Genomic DNA, 22,142 nt, shown 5'->3' with positions numbered 1-22,142 from the left:
CAGCCTGGTCTGGAATGATTGACAGGTCGTAGGGGCGAGGTAGCCTCAACACTCATTCACCATGAACCCAGGTGTTCTCCTCGTTTGCATTTACATCTGATATAATTAACGATTAGTTCGTTGTTATTTATCGGTGGAGTAGCAGCACATTTTCTGCAGACAGTTTTACTGTCCGTTGACTTGTGTTAATCAGTTTTCAGTTCACCGTAATTAGGACCTTAGGCTGATTGAACCAGGAGACACTGGATGGACTCCGACCGTCTGTTTGGTAAGTAAATGTTTGTTTTGTTATTGGTGCCAGTTTTAATGCACTTAATATGCAACTGTAGTGTTGGATGTAATGTGTGTAGTAAACTCCAGGATTTGGAGCAGTTTATTTCTGTGTGTATTGACAAGAGAAGATAGTTAGCATCTAGTAAATATTACCTTTAATGTAAGTTACTGATGCACTGTGCTAACCAGGCTAGCTGATCAGCAGTAGCCTAATTAAAAGTTATATATTGTAGCATTAAGCTAATGATGTTTGTATTGTGTTTCATGTAAACAGCTAATGTGTGTTGTGTTATTGTAATGTGGTACATAAAGGTAATAAAACTGTTTTTGGAGACTTCTTACTATAGTGTAGATTGTAGAAATAAACTCCAGGAATATGACCAAAGCAGTTACTGACATTATAGTTAAATATAACATTTAAATTGCAGCACAGTTAAGCTGAAGAAAAAAATAACTTCTTATTTAAATGTGAAGTGAAGTGGCCTTTCTTTCTATAAGTGCTCAGAAAGCTATTTATGAAATAGGAAATCTTTCCAAGGTTAATTTAAACGACCCTCTGATGTTGATGCTGATACTTTGATCTCTCTCTTCATCTTAGGTGTGTCTCATATTCACTGTGAGGATCTTCTGAGCAGAGCCAGCAGAAGAAAAACCTCATCTGGTGCCATGTGGTTGTGATGAAGGAGACTGAGTGAACGACATCCTCAGTGAACCACTTCCGGTTTAGCTTTCACTTATGGAAGGACAGACCGACTCTTTTAGCAGTTTATTATTCTTTGTTTTTAGTATTCACAAGTTCCATTTCTTGCCTTTAACTTCATCTCTGCTGTTGTTGCGTTATTACAATACAGAGTACATGTTGCTTTCATTTATAGCAGATATACAGCATTAAAACATCAGCAGGGCAAGAACTTCATAAGTACCTTTATTGCACATTTAGGAATTATTTTATTATTTTTAAACAATACTGAACTGTAAAGATGTGTAAAAGCATGTAATAAATGGATGAAATAAACGTGTTACCCAGCTTACAGTGAAGTGTAAATACTTTACAGACACAAGACAAGTGCTGTTTGAAGAGATAGAGCTGAAACTGCAATGCAACAATATTTTATATATATATATATTGTAATTTATTGTTATTACTGCAGTGGGTGAAGAAGGGGAGAAGGCTCTTCTACCTCAGACAACCACAGCCGGATGTTCATGTTCTCTGTAGATCTTAGATCACATCAGACGTAGATGTTCCCAATGATCCACATCATGGCTGGAAGGAAAAGACACTAACAGTGAGAAAAAGATCTACAAGGTTGTTTCATTCCAACTGCTTTAACATAAACATGAGTGAACACAGCAGGATATGACTGTAACACAATAGAAAGTGATGTTTTTGTCATATATTTTAGTATTATGGAAATGTTTGTTTTTCTGGATGAGGCCTAGAACATTTTACTGCCTCAGATAGACAATAAAGTTTACTCTTATTCCCCAATGTATCATAATGTGGGCTGTAAAGAAAAATGAAAAGAAACCACTGTGATTACATGAGCTCCACACTGTTATCTGACAATATACTGTTGTAGAGAAAACAGTCTGCTGTACTGTTTTACATTAAATAGCAGCCTAATGTAACTATAGCTCACCTCTGTGGTTCAGTATGATGCTCACGTCATGGTGGGTAGACCTCTAATAATTTTCTGAAAGAGAGAATCATTTCAACAGATTCTTAGTGAAATGAACAGAAGCTGTTAAAAACAGTCCACAGTCTGATACTGAACCAAAGAACAGTGATATGAAGTCACACAACAGACCTGAGCTTCATTCATTGAACTGAGGGAACATTAATCAATAACAGTGGATAACTGTGGTGTAAATGTTATCTTAATTTCTATCTGCTGATCATTAATGATGAGACAGCAGTAGTTAAAAGACTAATAATGTTATCAATCTGTAATGAGTGATCAGCTGTGACCTACAGGAAACTTAGTTACAGCTAGCAGTTAACTAGTTTAGGACACTGACAAACCTAATTTTGCTTCACTGTTAACACTGACTAAGTTATGAAATGTTACCTGAGATATACAGAACAAATTTACAGCATGATGCGAGAACATGTTTTACAGTGCTGCCCGTTTATTGTCACACCCTTGGTCCAGGACGGAATCATGACTATGTCTGGGATATTCCAATTGCACTGATAGAGCTGCTAATGCTGCTAATGGTTAGCAGCTGAAGACATTACTGTCTTCAGCTGCTAGTGAATAGCAGCATTAGCAGCGGTTGAGAAACTGTATCAGCGCTTGTTAAAGATTTTCTTGCTATATACCCTTGAAAACAACAGAACAGCCCAATTTGCAGTGTAATTTTTTCAGGCAGCAGCGTAACGGGCCGTTACTCTGTTATAATGCTGGTGAGAACCCTGGACTGTGACCTTGTGGAATCAATGTCTAGGAATTTCGTTATGACAAAAACCGGGATTATGACATTATTCTATGACAATAAATGTTTTACTATAGGTTATATAGGAAATTATTCGGGACTTCAATATTTTATGATTATAAAGGGGATATTCTATAAGGCGGTGTGACATTACGTGGGCAGTACTGTATTATCAGAGGTTACTAATGTCTAATTTTAACTTACAATAACTTCAGCTGCGGTAACGCAGGTCACTACTTTTATATATAATGCTATCCTGGTGTGGACAAGAGTACAATAAGTCATTGAGGTGACTTGAACACTTACCTGTAGAGTTCATCTCGACTTTTGGAGCCTAATGTTAGCAGCAGCGTCGTTAAACACACAAGAAGCCGGTAAATGTGGGTGGGCAGAAAGTCCTCTGCTCACAGTCAGTCAGTCACTGCTCTCCAGTTCTGCCCTCTTTAAATCTTTTTTTTTTTTTCATTTCTGGTTTCAAAAATCCAAGATGGCAATCAGGAAGTACCAAAATCCTGGCTTCACTTTCTCATACCAGAAACCAGTGGGTGACGTCATGGTAGCTGCATCCATCTTTCTTATACGGTCTATGATTTTAATCAGATTGTACTGCAGGCCAGCAGTCAAACCCCCATACAAGTCATGCACAAGCCTCAACTCGTTATCTCAGCACCACCAAGTTTAATTCACTTTCTATAAATTCAACACCTCATCAATTTTCTAAAGGTTTGTAAGAGCAACTGAGGAAAATAAAAAACTTAATTCATTTAATTCAACACAGTTAAGAATGAAACAAACAAACAACAAAGACTACAACAAAAGTACAAAAAAAAAAATTTACAACAAAAAGTAAAGAGAAAGTACAGCTTCCATACAGTTTGTCTCATGATAATAGAACGGTAAAACAATGCAACTAGGCACTCACCACACACTCAGATATGATATAGTGGCTACGATTAATGCATTTAGAATCAGAAAGGTTTTATTGCCAAGTAAGTTTTTACACACAAAGGATATTGACTCAGTGTTTAGTGCACAACACTGAATAGTAACATATAGATGAAAAAGTGTTGCCAGTCATAGGTTTTAAGTGTAACAAGATAAATAAGAAGCAGTGTTATAAATTAAATTAACAGTAAGTGTTATGAAGGATTTATGAATCACAAAAAGTAACAGAAACATTTTCAGTGTGGAGGAATGTGCAAATTAGTCACCTGAGAATGTACAAGCTTACACAGTGTGTAGTGTAAACAAGAACTTGAAACGTGCAAGAGGATAATAATAATCCTATTTAAACGCTGTGCGTTAATGTAATGCATAGAGTCAATGTCTATGACAGGAGGAGAGGGGCAGAGCCTCTGGCCTCGTTGAAGAGGCCCACTGCTACAGGATAAAGCTGTTCCTGTGTCGTGAGGTCCTGGTCCTGATGGACCGCAACCTCCTTCCAGAAGTAAGGGGATCGAACAGTTTATGTCCAGGGTAGAAGGGGTGTTGACCACAATCTTCCCAGCACACTTTAAGGTTCTGGAGGTGTACACGTTGTGGAGGGTCGAAAGATTACAGCTGATCACCTTTTTGGCTGAGTGGATGATACGCTGCAGTCTGGTCTTGTCCTCAGCAGTGGCCGCAGCGTACCAGATGGTGATGGAGGAGGTGAGGATGGAGGTGTGATAGAGGTGTAGAAGTAACCACCATTGTCTTTGGTAGGTTGAACATCTTCAGCTGCCACATGAAGTACATCCTCTGCTGAACCTTCTTGATGTGGGAGCTGATGTTCAGCTCCTGGGTGATGATGGTGGAGGAAGTGTTTACTGGGGATTGACACAGGGTGATGGGGTGAGTGGGGCTGAGTCCTTCCTGAAGTCAACAGTCATCTCCACTGTCTTTAGAGCACTGAGCTCCATGTTGTTCTGCATGCGCCAGGTCACCAAGTGATTGAAAAGGATGCAGCCTTGTGGTGATCCTGTGCTGATAGTTTGTGAGTCAGAGACGCGTTTTCCCAGCGTTGCCTGCTGCCTCCTGTCAGACAGGAAGTCAGTGATCCACCTGCAGTTGGAGTCAGGCACGTTCAACCGGAAGAGCTTGTCCTGCAGCAGAGTCAGGATGATCGTATTAAAAGCAGAGCTGGAAAACACAAAAAGGATCCTTGGGTAGTTTCCTGCTGTGTCCACATGCTGGAGGATGGAGTTAATAGCTACATTGACAGCATCTACGGACCTCTTGGTTATGTTGGCGTAGGGTCCAGGAATGAGTCGGTGATGGAATTGAGATGGGATATGACAAGGCGCTCAAATGACTTCATCACTATAGAGGTCAGTGCGATGGGTCTGTTGTCGTTCAGTCCTGTGGTCCTTGTTTTGGGGTGAATTATTCAGTTTAAACAGACTGACAACCCTTGCGACATTGAAGATAACCCATAATACAACATTATATAAGACCACAATTAGATGCAACTGTCATGTAACCAAATATAAGAGAACTTTACTTATACTCAGGCAGCACAGTGTCCTTCCTCCCTTCGGAGTGGTAGAACACTCTTAGCATTGTTCCCCTTCATTTGACTTAGGTGCTATGTTCAAATCGACATACTGAACATTTTAAAGGTGTATCATTATTATCTTTCTTAGGGATGTCGCGATCCAATCTAAAAGACAGGGATCGGGGCCAATCAAGGCATTTTTTAACTTATTGGTATCAATACAATCCTAAGCCTGATCCTTTGTTTACTTGTGATGTCTCACAGGTGTCCTGAAGAGAGAGCACCATTTGTAGCAGGACGATTTTTAATAGTTTTCTAAATCAGCAGCAGTATCAATTAATAATGGATTAATTGATTACACAAGCTGACATTTTCCTGTGGTGGTATTGCTGTTTTAGTCAACCAACACGATTTAGGCTGCAAAGTTAACTCTGTTACATATGCTACTGAGATAAAGGACCGCTGTCCTAGTCAATCCCAGCTTTTCTTAAACACACAAGTTCTGGCCAGAGTCCATTAAGGGTCACAGAAGTTAGGGCCAAAAAATCTTGTTTGGGACATCCTTAATTTTTCTGTCTGCAGTGGTTCTATGACTGTGCGTAGTCATGAACCTACGGATAAAAATGACCTAGTGAGTCAGACTAATAAGTGACCTGAATCTGTAAGTTCTCTCCACTCTCTGTAGCGCTTTATCATCTTATCATTTTGGTTTTACAGCTGCAACCTCCAGACGTAGCAGGCAGCTGTTAGCAACATAAAAACACTCCAACAGCCTCTCTACACTACGTGCCCAGAACCAGACTGTTGTATATCAGAGCCTTCAGCTAAAGACGAGCCAAATATTTCTCCAGGAGCCAATGAAGAGAAATGTTTTGTATCTGCTAACACACCAGCCATATGAACCTAAAATACAAGTTGATAATATATGCCTCCAGATTGTTCTGCTGTCCCAAGTGGCCAAAAAAATCTTTTCAGCTGTAATATTTAACAGTTGTTAGAGCCAATATTTTAACATGGTGCTATTGCATTTTTTTGTCACCTCTGACACACAAATCACCTTAAAAACTTAAAATAGACTGAATTCCCTAGATGGCATTAAAACTTAATCACATTTTTATTATGCAGTTGATAAATATTTAAGGCATGAAAGACAAAAAAAAGAAATGTGACGTACAAGGTGGCTCGGGGGGCTTTCTGTCTCATGTCCTCCTCAATATCATTTGTTTACATTCATATGAAGGATTGCAGGTAAACAGCAGGTTGGTGTTTCTCGGTTTACGCAGCGTAAGAAAATGACTTAAAATCTCTGTGTCTGCTTTAATGATAAATGTCATGTTCAGAGGCACCTTGTTGTGGTTAAAGACTGCAGCACAGATACGGAGAGAGACGGGCGGGGGGGAAGATGGATGGAGAGGACAGAAAAGAGGGAGGAGAGTTATAGCAGGACGCTGCCGTTTGTCCTTGATTGTGTGTGTGTGTCGTACCGGACCCGCCTAACGCAGCAGACATGTGATGCTCACACGCTGTCTAAATTAAGAAGAGATCCACTTTTGTGGCTTGCGGATGCTCGAGCTACGATCCTTCTCTCCTCTCCGTCACCCCACTCCTCCCTCTTGCCTTCCTCTTTTTTTTTTCTGTTGAGCTGCATGTGAGGCTGACTGCACACACCCCAGCCTACAGCTAACAGCCTTTTACTGCTACACAGCGAGCAAGGAGTCGCTTCGGAAGGGCTGTGATGACTGGTCTGAAGTCAGTCTGATGGGTAGACTTGTGATAATAAATCATGTGGATTTGTGAAGTTGTAGCAGAGCGGATGAGGATGATAATGAGGTAAGATGCATCTTACTTCTTTGTAAATAGTCTGTCAGCAACTTTGTGCTGCTGCTGCTGCTGCTGCTGCTGCTGTGTTTTGTTGTGGCATTTCTAATCTGTGCTGATATTTGTGAATGTTTGTGTGTATTAGAGCAGCACTGAAAATGGGGTCACTCACTGTGTATTTTTGTCTTTGCTTGAAGTAATTAGCCCCGAGCCCCCTGGTGACTTTCTTTTTTGTGCCGTGTCATCCTTTCGCTGCTCAGCAAGGTGAACCAACTTCGCTTCTAGTGATGCTGTCTCACTTTTCTCTATGAACAAGGTTCTGAATAATAATGCCGTTGCTTCAACCTGGTGTGTCTGTGCTCCTGTGCTTTTGTAAGCCACGCTGTAGTTGTTGTTGTCAGTACACACCCGATCGATAAAGCCCTATGATGCTTAATCAATATAATGTAGACGAGTGCTGCATCAGCACTTTGCCGGAGCGCGACCAGAAAGCCTCTCAGTCATAACCAGCCTTCCTGAAAGTCACAACTCACGTCCGTCCTTCATTCATCTGCACTAAGTGAACCATTAAATGATGAACTGCAGATGGAGCTCAGCAGCTTTCAACAAGCAAGGATTGATTCCGATCTTACATGTCTGATTTTTGTTTGCAGTAGTCACTTCTTTTCCAAATTTGTGACTGAACAAGGACCGGGCAATGAAGCTGAAAAGTTGAGCATGATAAAATGTTGCATTTCAACAGATGTTGATAATTTTGAATTGCTTGTTTTTCATTAGGATCAGCAGAAAACGACTGAATTTAACCGCTTCAGCTTATTTACAGGTAGTAATTTCAATGGTAACCCTCTGAACCTCACTGTGAGCTAATTTTTACTACAAAATGAAATACTGCACCTACATGGAAACAGGACAACCATGGCTAGAAGTAAAGAGAAATATACAATCTCTTTTGTACAGTATGACATGGTAGTAATGCCATAAATCATACAAGTAGAAAAAAAACAAACAAACATTAATTTATTTAATGATTTATTTTACAAAACCTAAAAAAAAAAAAAAACAACAACCCCAAAATCAACATATACAACAATTTTCTAAATTACAGGTGCTACCAGTATCTGGAAAAAGTGAAACGTTCTTTACATACTATATGTAACGTACTACTTAGATTTGTTTCCAGTCTCACTTCTGCTCTGAGTAAACAAAGCCTGCAGTGCAGCCCAATTCAAGTCTCTGAAATTTTGTGACGTGACTGTTGTTCCAGCTGAGTCATTAATGCCCTCTCTCGATTGCACCAAGGAGGGCTGAATTTTGAGTTTTGTTCAGAATCTGGTTCCAGCAGATGCTTTAATTTTGACATATTATGAATAAGACATGTAGAATACAGTGTTTTACATGAAATATGCTTGTAACAGCCATTTATTCATGTGTTTGTTTACTCATTTATTTTTGTTGCATTACATGTTTGTACTGCGGGTGGCAGTGGCAGCTTCTGGTGGAAGTGCATTTTACAGCCAGGTTAATGAGGTCAGGTGATCTGAGGCATAAAGTTTTTTAACCACGATGTAGAGGCGCAGATGAGATGAGATGACTGCAAATGGGAGCAGTATGTATTAGTAGGCCACCTAATTGCCATACTTTGCTTATTTGTGGAAGCACTAAAGAAGCAAAACAACTGGAAATATCTGGACATCGTTTTTGTGTGAGACAAGGCTGACGCGCGCATCAAAAATTGCAACGGCATTGGGCGCCCTGTAGTTCACCTGGTTGAGCGGGCGACCCATGAACAGGGGCTGTGGTTTCCCAACGCAGCGGTTGTGGGTTTGACTCCTGCTCACGACAGTTTGCTGCAGGTCCTCCTCCCCTCTTCTCCCCCCTTTCCTGTCTCACTCTCACTGTCCCCGATAATAAAGACAAAAAGGCCAGAAAAATAATTTAAAAAAAATAAAAAATTGCAACGGCATGCGCTAAGTGACAGTAGACAGCCACTTAGAATCCTCATTTTTGCCTCAATTTTTATTTATATTTTGTTTTGTTTTCAGCAAAACTGAAAGTCCACCAATTCTTTTTTTTTTTATATATATATATATTTTTTGGGCTTTTGCCTTTACATTAGAGCAGTAGAGCGAGACAGGAAAGGGGGAAAAGAATGGGGAGAAACCTGCAGCAAAGGGTCGTGAGCAGGAGCCGAGCCCAGGACCGCTGCATCGGGGAACTATATCCCCTGTTTATGGGTCGCCTGCTCAACTAGGTGAGCTCCAGGGGCACCAAGTCCAATGATTCTTTCTTACTTTCTTGCTTTGATAGCAGGGGTTAACATTACAGCGAAAAGCACACAAATGAATGCATTTACTCAAATAGATTATCGTAAACAAGAATAAAGGAGTGATCTCACGCAGAGACAAATTAAATAAGGAAAGCAAGTAAAACCTGGACGCACATGGAGGGCGACCAGGGCGAAGCTGCACACCACGCTGGGCCTAAGTGGCAGGCAAGGACGGGGTAACAACGGACGCTGATTCAAAACTCTACAGCCTGAGCAATTTCCAGGACCAGAAGGAGAGAATACATTACACCTATTTTAAGGTCCTTAATTTAGGTCAGTGTCTGCATTGATTGTAAAATTCTTTTACTTATTTCTAAAACACCTCATGGTTTTATCTCACATGCTGACGGAGTATGACCCAGGACGGCCCGCCAGGTCGTACCTCGAATCTGTTAGTTGGTCCAAAGTGCACAACTAAAAGCTTTGGTGAGGCAGCTTTTAGCTTTTATCCTTCAAGCCTCTTTAACAGTCTGCCTGAAGACCTGAGAGGAGCTCAGTGTTCAAATCTGTAAATGTAAACTTAGAACTGGCCTCTGCAGTGGGACTGAACAATTTGGGGGAAACATCATATTGCAACTCTTTCTGACAGATATTGCAGTTTGATCTCAGTCAAGCTTTAGTTCACCATTTTGATAGATTTAAAACATGAGATACTATCAAAAGTGTGACTCACACAAGGAGGATGGTGTGAATTTGTAAAAGCACTGACACAACAGACACACATGTTGCATAATGGTTATCCAACATTGCAGTTATTTATCAATTACTTGATCTTATCTACAACTTTTTTCTTCACCGATAAATTGGTTTGAGTGGTATTTTTGAAAGACAAAAAAGTCAAAATCATCTGACTCCAGCTTCCATCCATCCATTATCTATACACTGCTTAGTCCTCACTAGGGTCACGGGGGCCGTTTTCTGGTCTATTTCTTCCTCTATGACAGTAAATTGAATATCTTTGGCTTATGGAGTTCATCTTGGGCTTTGGGAAACACTGATCAACTTTTTTTAAATTATTTTTTTAAAAACCATTTTCTGACATTTTATTGAGCAAACAACTAATAAATCGATCAACAAAAATAATCGACCAATTAATTGACAGGGAAAAAAAATGTTAGGTGCAGGCATGATTTTATTTGAAGTTAATTGTTCAGCCCTGTTCTATAGCCTAGCTTTTGATTAAATGTGGTTTATATACATTATTTACTTTATCCATTTAGTTTTTTTCCCCCTTGATCATTTGTCCATTGAAGTAGATACTACTTCTTATCACTTTGTTTTAATGTTTTTAAAAGATCTGTTTAATCAAGTTATTGAGTTTAGGTCCTTTTAAATGGTTTAATCAATTTTTTTTAAAAACGTGTTTTATAATTTTTATGTTTGGTCTTGTGAAGCTATTTAAGTTTCTATATTTAGTTTTCATGATTTTATTTTTATGTTTGGTATTTTTACTCTTTAGTCTATTTTCTTTATTCTAATTTAATTTCAGTCTTTTTTTGTTTTGCGACGGGCTTATCAGTCATCTGTAAAGCACTTTGAACTGCACTACACTGTGTCAAAGGTGCTATGCAAATACAGTTTGATAGACTGATTACCTGAATACCAAGAAGAGCTTTGACGTAGTGTGTTATTGTCCCATGTCTTTTCATAACTGGTTTAAGTGTTTAAGAGTTAAGCATAGATAAAAACAAAATGACCTCAGGTACCCCCTGCTACAGCTTCACCACGCTGCATTACGCTGTTTTAACCACCAGAGGGCAGGAATTACATTTCAAAACAACCTCACTGCAAAAAGCCTTGATATTGACTACTCAGGTCATCAATTCTTCCAGTTGTTGTGTTAACCTGACATTATTGATACACACTCAGCTGAGGCAGCAGTGTTCATCAGCTTTAGCCAAGAGTTAAGCTGCTGCTCTGGTTTGTTTTGGTGCTCAGAGCACCATATAACTCTCCCATCTATTTACAGATCTGACCACTATGTAGATCACTTGTAGCTATGTGCTCTTTCTTTTAAACACATATTCAAGTACTACATGCACTTAAGAGATTTCAGTCATGCTGTTGTTAAGCAGATGATTTCCCCCTCTTAGTTTAGACTTTTAGCATGCTAGTAATCACACACTACAGTTGGGCTATTGACCAAATGTTCTGACAAACTGAAATTTTGACCTGATCATGATGCTGAATGAAAAGTCAGAGTATTGTCGAAGTTACTGCAATATACCCTGAGTGTGATGGGAATGTCTAAATCAAACATCATAATGCTCTGTCCTCCAGTTTCTGAGGCATTTTACTAAAACCCACAAGCTTTATGATGTTGCTAAAGAGTCCAGAGCCTTCAGGATGAATTATGTATTAACCATTAAAGGTGGAGTCAGTGACCAAGTTAGAGTTTTTGTCAAATTAGGGTTAATTAAACTCACAGTCAGCCAGCTGTCATTTCTGTGTGCACACTGATAAAAACTGTTGTTCATTCACAGCTCTGGTTAAATGGGTAAATGGTACACAAACAAAATTGCTTGAACTACTTCACACGACACTTTTACAGCGTGGCCTGTACATAAAATATATACATAAAATGCAGTTAAATGGAGAGAAGATCAATTATTTAATTATTGCAGGTTCCCAATTTAGTGTGTAGGGTCTGCTAGAGTGTGATTTCATGGTTTCATGTTCAAAAATGTAATTACTTGTCTCATACTGTACATTGTTGCAGCACCTCATGTCACCTTCTGTTTAAAACACTCTGTTTTAGCTCCTTACCTGAAAAGCCCTTTCTGCTATGGTTGGGCAGCTGGCCCAGCAAAAGCAAGACTCCAGATCTCCCCAGACCATAGATATGTAGCTCTAGCAGAAGCAGTTTTAGTGAGGAAATATGTCGGACTGTGAGGCAGCTGCTCATTCTTTTTTTTTTTTTAAAAGATCCACACTACCAGCTAGGCAGGCGTTATGCAAATGTTTTACATAGTGATGTAGATAAATAACACAAGAAAAGTCTGGTTGTAAATCGAGATGTCTGAGACAGGTGAGAAGCAGAGTTTTCTGTGGGAGAGAATGACTTTGGTTGGGCTTCGTAAGTGTGCAGACCTTTTACATGCAGAAAAATGCAGCTATATAACACACTGAAGAAGGGAAGGCTAACACCCCAAAAAGGAGAATATGGGCAGTTTGAGTGTTCGCTTGTTATATTGGAGTTTTTAGGAAGAAATCCGACCTAGTGTAGTAGGATAGTGACACCGTGTTTATAAACTGATGTTGTTGTTAATCCCCAAGAAAGTTTCCTAAAAAGACTAACAAAAATTCAAAGAAGATTATGAATATCTCAAACACCAGAAAAACATTTTACACTTTCTGCTCTTCCAACGTTGTTTCCACAATCAACAAAAGGTGAACCCTAAAAAGTAACTATGGGCTCTTTAAATCTGACTTGCACTAAAATGATCACACATCTAATGGTGTCTTTCTCCTTGTAGCCCAGGCCCTGGAGCGGATGATGAGTCCTACGGGTCCCAGCCCAAACCCCAACGTCCCCTCTGAGTACTGCAGCACCATCCCCCCTCTGCAGCAGGCTCGAGCCGCCGGCACACTTAACTCTCCGCCGCCGACCGTCATGGTGCCAGTGTCTGTTCTCAAACACCCAAACAACGACAGTAGGGATACTCTTTTTTTATGGTACACAGTGTGTAGCTAGTTGGTTGTTGGCTTTCCTGAGCTGTACGTTTGAAAAGGCTTCTTCTTTTGTGTGTTTTAAGGTTGTCCTCGTGAACAGAAGCGCGTGTGGTTTGCTGATGGCATCTTGCCCAACGGAGAGGTGGCAGACACAACCAGGCTGTCGGTGACGAGCCGCAGGAGCTCCCAGGAGTTCAGCGGTGTCACCGCAGACCAAACAGTAAGACAATTAGCCACACAGCTTCGCTGGCATATTGTCACATTCTTTGCACAAAATACCACAAGCTGCTGAGAAAGTTCTCAGCTGGCAGTTTGTCACCAGGCTTTTATGGAAACAAACATTTAAGTACTGTGAGCAATTACAATGAATCTACTGAAGGAGGCTCGGCTTTGTATCACAGCACTGACCATCTCATTTCAGCCTGGCTCAGGAGGACCAGAGGCTGGGGTCGGTGGTTCGTCCGCCCCCGAGGCGTCTGGGTCTGTAGAGGTAGTTCGGCCCCCGGTATCTGGACCCTGGGATTATGCGCTGCTCTCTGGAATAGGTTCTTCGGTGAAGAGGGTTCCCTGTCTGTTGCCAGATAATGAGGACGAGCTGCCTCCACTGCTCATCACCACCGGAGAGGACGACGGAGGAGGTGTGTGTTTGATTTGTTAGCTAAGTTTTGTACATTTACAAACTGGAAGTCAACATTAAAATGTAGAAGAAGAAGAAGGGCAGAAGGAGAACATATAGTGTAGAAGAAAAGTTAAAGCCAGTTTCTACTGCTGTCTCATTTGTTTTGATCCTAAATTTAAATCGTAAGGAAACAAAAGCATGAAGTTTCTCAGAGTTCCTAAACTTCTGTATGGAATGGTAAACACTACCTGCCTTAGACTACAGGAGTTTCCAGCTGATTCGCCTCCATTTCAGCCCTCCTGACATTCTGAAGAGAAATCTGATCATGTGAAGTGTTTACAGAGTCAGCCTGACACCTTCTGAACTGGTCACAGACTCATCTGAGCTTCCCTGTAATATAAAATATGTTTGGTATTCAGGAGTTAAAGTCTGGATGGTTATTTTGTTCTAGTGGCTGTAGATGTTAAAAGTGATCATTAAAATCTCTCCTGCAGTTCTCACTGAAGAATTGAAAAACTTTCGACCACATTGTCTGAACATTTTCTCATCCAGACTTGTTTCTGCTTTTGTTTTTTGTCTGTGCAAAGTATTATTTTTACAGCACGTTGTTTCACCTGCTTCCCCATGAGCTCACATGAGCTGGTGCTCTGCTCCCTGATTGCTCCCTCTGGCATGATAATCTATTTATTTATCTATAACAATATTTATTGTCAGATCATGTAGTGTGCAAACATCTAATATAAATGAGAAGAATAGATGTGAAGTTTTGATGCAGCCTAATTTCTAAATCTGTCAGGATTTTAAAACTCCTGTAGTCCAATCCTGAAATGAATCCAGTCTGTTGTTCTGAACTATGATGAACTTGTTTGCATGCATCAAACATTGACCTCACGCTGCTGTGTTTTCTGTGTAGATGTTTTGGTTGAGGAAAGCCCTGCTCCATGCCAGATTCTGCACTTACTAGAGGAGGGAGGACCTCGGCCTCTGACATTCGTTCTGAATGCCAACCTGCTAGTCAACGTCAAACTGGTTACAAGTGAGTAGAATACACAAGATGCAGTGAAAAAGTTTAGGGACTGTGTATATTTTGTGAAACCAAAACTGACTTTACCAACGGCTGTCATGCACTTCAGAGTAGTCTCCTTGTGTAGCGATACAGCACTCCAAGTGCTTTTACAACACTTGGAATTCCCTGGAAGTCCTATTTTGTAATGTGTAGCAGCATCTGTGAAGAGGCGAATCTCCTAAACTGTTCCAACTGTTCCCAATAACAAGGCTCCTGTTCACTCTCTGTATTTTTGTTCTATCTTCCAGGCTCCAGCAGACAGTGCTGGTGCTTTGGCTCTAATGGACTGCAGGCTCTGGGACAGAAAGAAGTGGTGTTTCTCTTGGAGTGTTTGCCAGAAGAAAAAACTCTGCCCAAAGACCTCTTCACCCTGTATCTCAGCATTTACCAAGATGCCCAAAAAGGTAGGAAGTGCTCATTATTTTACCTTTAAACTGATTTTATTTACTCATGATGAAAACACAAAACTACACAATTATCATCTTCTGTTCCAGGGAAGTTTTTGGAGGAGCTGGATAACGTGACGTTCACAAGCAGTTTCTTGGGCAGTAAGGATCACGCTGGCATGCTCTTCTTCTCTCCCACCTGTCAGTCTCTGGATGGACTCACTCTGCCTCCACAGCCTTTCTTGTTTGGCCTGCTCATCCAGAAACTGGAGGTTCCCTGGGCCAAAGTCTTTCCACTCAGACTGCTTCTGCGGCTCGGAGCTGAATACAGCGGTGTGTAGTTTACTGTCCATCCTGTCTGTGTCTTAAAGGAGAGCTTTTACTTTAAGTACATTGTACTACTAATACTTATGTACTTTTAATAAATGCAGGACTTTTGCTTTTAATCAAGTATTTTTACTTTGCTGTTTTGGTACTTTTACCTAAGTTAATGAAACGAATACTTCTTCCATCACTGTTGAAGGTTGTTCTAGGACTTTAGGTAGTTTTTCATGTAACACACATTTGTCTGGTTCTATCTTCTCAGTTGTCAAGATTGGCTTTCTTTTTGTCATCATACATCATATGACACTGACCATATTACTGTGGTCTGTCAGTGTTTCCTAACATTTTATATCAATATCTGTAACTTACAATAAGAATGCTATAATAATTTTTATTTTATGGAACAGGACTTACAGGAAAATCTCTACAAAATTATGCACAAAATATTGTGTAATTTACCTAAAACGACAAAACATTCATGAATGTTTTCGGAATCTTTCTTGAAGGGTTTTTGGAAATGCTGCTAACCACTAAATGAAAGCCTCTGTGGTTCATGCACATATCAAATAACCTGTATCTTTTCTCTTTTTTAGTGTATCCCACTGCACTGGTCAGCATTCGTTTTCGGGACTCTGTGTTTCGAGAGACGGGACACACCATTATGAATTTATTGGCTGTAAGTACCACCGGACAAGCAGATGTTCAGAACTAAAGCCACACACTGGTGTTCTTAATCCCACTGAAGCCACATGTTTAATTAAGGAGCTGGCTACTGTTAATCATTCCCGACAATAAGGTCACTCTTCAAACAGGACTGAAGATTGCTGTGGTTTAAAAGAGAAGCAATTTAGAGTGCCGTCGCTGTGTAACTGTAGACCACTGCCAGAACTGTCTTTTTTAAGCAAGATTGTAAACAGATAAATATTTTAAAGCTGCTGGAAAATTCCAGTCACTTCTCTGAATCCATAACAGCAAAGAAACAAGCTCAGTTACTGTTGAGAAAAGAAAGAAGCAGCTTAGTCTGAGATTATTTGATGCAACTGATCACAAAATAAATGTATCATCGGCAACCTTGACCCTACGGCATGAATACAAAGGTGTAGTTTTGGACGAGCGCTCATCAAAACATAGACATCTTCTATATCTGCCTCAAAGTGCTGGGCAGAGGTATATAGGCAGTGTTTTCCCAGTAGGAACAATAGCAAATTCACATTTTGTGACACCCGCTCTGACCATGAAGCATTTAAATGATTTTAAATGTATAGACTACTTTTAACACCCGGTTGCCAACTAACAAACTGTTTCCCTCCAGGATCTGAGGAACTACCAGTACAGCCTGTCAGTCGTGGAGGGCCTGAGGATCCACATGGAGATGGGCCACAGCTACATCGACATTCCCAAATGTAGTTTTAATGAGGTACAAGAGCCTTAAAGGAGTATTTTTTCTGATAAATATATTTGCTTTCTTGCCAGGAATTAAAGCAGAATGATCTATATATTCACAGATTGATCGTCTCTGCAGCAATAAAGCTGATTAACGTATTTCCAAAATTGTCAAACTATTTCTTTAAGACATGAATTGAGTCTAAATCAATCTTCACTATCATTTGTCAGACTGTAGCATATCAGTGTTGAGGCTAATGTTGTGATGATGCTGCTGAACAATAGCAAGTAAAGACACATCATCAGGTTTCATCGTTCATTTGAGCCACTCAGCTTTTCAAAATGTAATGAAATACTCAACAACTTTTTCCTCAGAGCTGAAATCTGAAAAAAACAGTACGAGAGCATGGAGCTTATTATAGACTAAAAATATAAATATGAAATCTACATTTGCAAAGTGAGTTTGAGGTACAAATTTGTATTATCAGAAGCATTAAGTGGGGCGACACTGTGTGTTTGTTAAGGATGTATTTTAACCAAAGAAAATCTTAGTCAACTGAAATTGTACTTACTTTTCAACAAATGTATTTTTCATGAGGGAAAAAAACTGCAGGTTATCTCTAAATGAGCAAAGTGTTCCTGCACTAAGTGAATTCTAGCTGCCAATCTTATTAGCCTGAATGAAATCTAGCTAGAAAATCAAACAAACAAAAAAGGAATTGATCATATATCTCTACCTCGACAGAATAAAAATATAACAGAGGTAAACATGTAAATCCACAGCCGTGCAGCGCAGGTCAACTGGAGGATCTTTCTGTTTTACAGATGCAGAAGGTGGTCAATGCATCCAATGAGCACGTCATCAGCATCGGAGCAAGTTTCAGCACAGAGGCCGACTCTCACCTGGTGTGTTTTCAGAACGAGGAGGGAAGCTATCAGACGCAGGCCAACAGCATGCCTGGAAAGACCCGCACAGGTGAGAAACCTGAGTCATGCTCATCACTGCTTCCGCTTCTGTTTGTGGCAAAATAACGAGGATGAGGGAGGAGCTGGTAATATACCATCACAAATGAAATAGTTACCCTCTGGTATGTTTTCTTCCAGTGACTGGGGCCAGTTTTGTGGTGTTCAATGGAGCACTAAAAGCCTCCTCAGGCTTTATTGCAAAATCCAGCATTGTTGAAGGTAACATTGTGGCTTTGTTGGCTTGTGTTTTGCTATATCAGTGCTGTGAATGAACAAAAAAATAACTTTGCTGTTTTGTTGTTTGTCAGATGGGTTGATGGTGCAGATCCCTCCAGAAACAATGGAGTCTCTGCGTTCAGCCCTGAGAGATCAGACGGACTTTCACATACCCTGCGGCAGGAACGATGGCGGGGAGCTCAGAGAGAACGTCACTGTCCGCTGGATCGACTGGAGTTCTCCTGTCAACACGGGGTAACTGTTCAAACGGAAATTTACACACTCTTGTGAAATCTGTTGACATGGAGTGACCTGGTTAAGATTTTAGTTCAAGGTTTTTTTTTCCGGTTATTTTCTTTTTGTTCTTCTTGGTTTTGTTGGGGTTTGGCCTTTTGACTTAGGCGTTTTTTTTCTCTTGAAACATTTTTTCTCACTGTAGGCTCATTTTTTACTGCGATATAAAGTCCTGCATCTGTATGGAAACAGCATCACTGCTGGAAGTCGAGAGAACTTTTCTGTTCTGGATGACAGCTGTGAAACCATAAATGATACAGGAAATAACACAACATGAAATGATGAATTGATTGTACTACATTTTTCCTAAACCCCATGAGTTACTACTACTGGGAAAAACGGTGATATTTTACTACTTACATTTTTAATTTATTGCCATACTCATCTCCTCTCTGCTCTGAGTAAACACAGCCTGATTGTTTTTTGTCAAATTTTTTTTTTGGTGACAGCTGAGTTGTTAAGAACTTTGTGTTTTATGGGATATAATGCAAACTGTTTATTTTATTTTTTGTCATTTCTTAAAATGAGATGTAAAAAAAAAAGAAGTAATTTTAATTAAATGTCACATTTTTAAGCTTAGATTTGGTTGATGTTCTGACAGAACTTAAGGTCATGAAGGATGCGTTCAGTGGCCATCAGAATATTTAAGTGTTGATGATTAATTGTGTTTCTACTCTTCTCTGATCAGTTGCGCCATTTTGCAGATTATTTTTTGATAACTTGCCTTTTAAATCCACCGGCGGGTTTTAAGGTTCAGAGAGTTGTCGATCTGAAGTGAAGAAATATTCAGCACCTGCGTGGCTTATTTCTCACTGTCAGTGTTTTCAGGAACCCGTTTTGGTGAACTGTTTTCATAAGGAAGAGAAGCTTTCCAAACAAGCTGCCACGTTGGTCCATTTTAGAAGTCAGAAGTCAGACAGTTGTCTGTATTGGATTCTTTTTTTAAGGAAGGAAAGCCCCTGTTGATCACATGCCTAGTCACATGCTCATCCAGCAACCAGACCCTTACATCCAGAAAAGTCCCTGTTGACAAATACCACAAGCTGTCAGGAGGATGCTGCACAGTGAAGTTGTCAGGATTACTGGTACTCATCATAATGATCACCAGCTGATTTTTGCTTTGTGGATGTCGACACCTGTCAAATAAAGGCAGCCAAGAACTGGACCGTGTGTAGTTTTATATCCCTCAGCCAAGCATGGCATAGCTGGATATCAACATAACAGATTCTGAACAATCAGCACTGTAGCACGAACAGTTAAATTAAATACTGCGTAGTAAGTCTGGCCTAATTTGTGCTGCTGCAGCTGCTAAGAGATGAAAAGTGTCACTAAGCTCCTGGAAAATGAGAGACTCCATGCCATTGTTGGACTGATCTAATTAGGGTGGGAAAGGGTTTTAATTAGCAGCTAAAAATTTACAATATCTCTCATGTGATTTTGTGACTGTAATGTTCTGTAGTAGAACGAGCGGTGTCGACGGGAGACCTCTGGATGGAGTCCACAGTGTGAGGATGCAGCAGGACACTGAGTTCGAGGCTGACGGTCGCTCCATCAGGTGTACTGAGGTGACGCTTCCATTTTAATTAACACCCCTGTTCTCACAGCCTGCATGCGCTGGATGAGCTTCCTGTCTGACAGTTCAGACGTGTGAATGTCTGTGCAGGTGTTCTACCAGCTGAAGTCTCCTGACTGCAGCCTGGCGTCGGTGCTGTCGTCCTGCAGCGTGTTTCAGAAGGAGATGGCATTGGCAACCTGCAGTGCTCTGACTCCTCACCTCGCTGTTCTCGCCTCCAGCGGCATCAACTCCATCTCACTTCGCATCTCCACACAGACTGACATGGTAAAGAGCAAAGTCTTAAGAAGTATTGAATTCAGTTCCACAGCAAAAGGCCAAAGAAGACAATAACTTATTTTTCGCTGGACTTTAATACGTAATTTTCTTTTATTAAAAGATAACTTATATTGTCTCGTGTGCTGATTTAGCTCTAAACTCTAAGTAGTTTCTGGGTGTTCCTCACTGTGGATTCATTTTTCACTGCAATGTAAGGTCCTGCTCATCTATGGAAACAGTACAAGCATGGCTAAAGTAGTACAAGTTCTGCTGTGACATCTGTACAACCTTCAGCAAGTCATAATGTGTGACAAAAAAGGTCTAAAAGTCTTTATATCATTGTTTTGTGTTGAGCTGTTGCAGTAATTCTGTGTTTTGTGCCTCAGGTGGAGTACCAGGCTGGTTCTAGAGGCAGACTGCTACCTCAGCGCTACATGAACGAGATGGACAGCGCTCTGATCCCCGTCATCCACGGAGGTAGTGCTAGCGTACCACAGACAGCCATGGACATGGAGTTTATCTTCTACATCACACATGCCATCTAATGAAGACCATGACACACCCTGAACACGCTGAACACACGCAGTAAGAAGCTGCAGGACGTGCAAACTGACGCAGCAGCTGCTGGACGTGCAGCCAGCTGCAAACGTTCCCCCTCTGAGGCTGGGGATGTGAACTGATTCGGTTTTCTGTTGAGGAACCGCTGAGTGTTTCGTGCTCACCAAAGCTGCTTTAATACATGAAGCCAAACACTAAACAAGGAATACGACAACACGACCAAATGCAACCAAACTGTTCAACCCGATCTCCTCTGCTTTGCCTTCCAGGCTCCCGGCTGGCCTCTGTCAGCTCGGAGCTCCTCAGTGAATGTTTCCCACAGACGCTCAATCGAAAGTCTCATTTGGATGTATTTGTTATAATTTACCATGGGCTTATTGAATGAAATGAGGAAATTAAAGCACGGGAGCGCAAAGAGGTGATCAGGTGCTACTCTGTAGCCACTTAACATCCATAGCTGGCCCGTTGTAAAAATGTACACCCCAAGGATGAAAAGAAATCTCAGCTCACTTTCTCTGAAGATACTCGGCTCTCATTTCATTCCCCAGTTTAGGACGATACTGCACGAGAAAACAATGGGCCTCATGCAGGAACATTTGTCTTTCCTCATCGTCTTGACTTGTTGTCCGATTCACTGAACTCCACACAAACGTGTTCTGGTTAACATTCAACATAGTGAGTGTGCAGCTGTCACATCCACAGTGGCCTCTAAGCCCAACAGCATCTAACAAGTGGTTTAAAAATGAGAGCAGCAACAATTATTTGATGAGTTGTTGGTTGTAACCAAATCGTCAACTATTTGGTAATCAAAGGTGTCAGTAATTTTTCAGAGAGAAAAAAAAGTCTAAATTCTCAGAGTCCATCTTCTTAAATGTGAATATTTTTTGGCTTCTTTCCTCCTCTGTGACAGTAAACTGAATATCTTTGGGCACAAAACAAGACAGTCCAGGGATTTTTTTTACATAATAAATTAATTAATTGAGAATTAAATCAATTTCACATTCTAAATCTAAGTTCTCCTGCTGCCTGGCATACATACATACACTCATATAAACAAATATGTTTGTGTTTGCTGCTCCTGCATGAGGCCTAGTTTGAGCTCTTGTCAGTTAGTCACTTCATTCACAAAGGATTTTGGTTAAGAGTGAACAGGACTGGTATATTCTCTGCCCTTGTGAGGGCTGGTTGACAAAGTTAACATCTTGTCCTGAAGCCTAAAACTAAATCCTCATTCAGACAAGATTAATGATTACAGCTATGTGAGCGGTGGGGGCAGAATGCATTATTCCTGTAGCTGACTTTGCAACATCACATTGAGCCTACAGGTTCAGCTCTCCCATCGGCTTTCTTTTCTTTTCTTTTTTTATTGGTTCCAAAATAGGCCTTAATGGTATGTTTGATCTCAAATGTTTTCATCAACATCTGAATTCCTCTGTTTTCACAGGAAATTTGCACTGAGCTGATGACATGCAGCAGAAGGTATTTAGATTTCAGG

The 22,142-nt window shown here is 40.5% G+C and overlaps 1 protein-coding gene across 1 annotated transcript in view; it reads left to right on the top strand.

Moving 5' to 3' along the window:
- zfyve16 (zinc finger, FYVE domain containing 16) overlaps positions 1-21,167 on the top strand; it is a 33,506-nt gene extending 12,339 nt beyond the window's left edge. The window contains exons 5-18 of the mRNA XM_008300555.1: positions 12,809-12,985; positions 13,088-13,224; positions 13,426-13,642; positions 14,537-14,659; positions 14,938-15,093; positions 15,184-15,408; positions 15,993-16,075; positions 16,712-16,816; positions 17,608-17,758; positions 17,887-17,967; positions 18,057-18,219; positions 19,718-19,823; positions 19,922-20,098; positions 20,476-21,167. Coding sequence (XP_008298777.1) covers positions 12,809-12,985; positions 13,088-13,224; positions 13,426-13,642; positions 14,537-14,659; positions 14,938-15,093; positions 15,184-15,408; positions 15,993-16,075; positions 16,712-16,816; positions 17,608-17,758; positions 17,887-17,967; positions 18,057-18,219; positions 19,718-19,823; positions 19,922-20,098; positions 20,476-20,634 — 2,060 coding nt within the window. The 3' untranslated portion in view covers positions 20,635-21,167. The remainder of the gene's footprint in view (positions 1-12,808; positions 12,986-13,087; positions 13,225-13,425; positions 13,643-14,536; positions 14,660-14,937; positions 15,094-15,183; positions 15,409-15,992; positions 16,076-16,711; positions 16,817-17,607; positions 17,759-17,886; positions 17,968-18,056; positions 18,220-19,717; positions 19,824-19,921; positions 20,099-20,475) is intronic.
- Positions 21,168-22,142: the final 975 nt, after the last annotated feature.

The sequence above is a fragment of the Stegastes partitus genome, unplaced genomic scaffold, assembly GCF_000690725.1.
Source record: "Stegastes partitus isolate 25-593 unplaced genomic scaffold, Stegastes_partitus-1.0.2 Scaffold1558, whole genome shotgun sequence".
Lineage (NCBI taxonomy): Eukaryota > Metazoa > Chordata > Actinopteri > Pomacentridae > Stegastes > Stegastes partitus.
The sequence above is the reverse complement of the archived record's forward strand: the minus strand, read 5'-3'. Positions and strand labels throughout refer to the sequence as shown.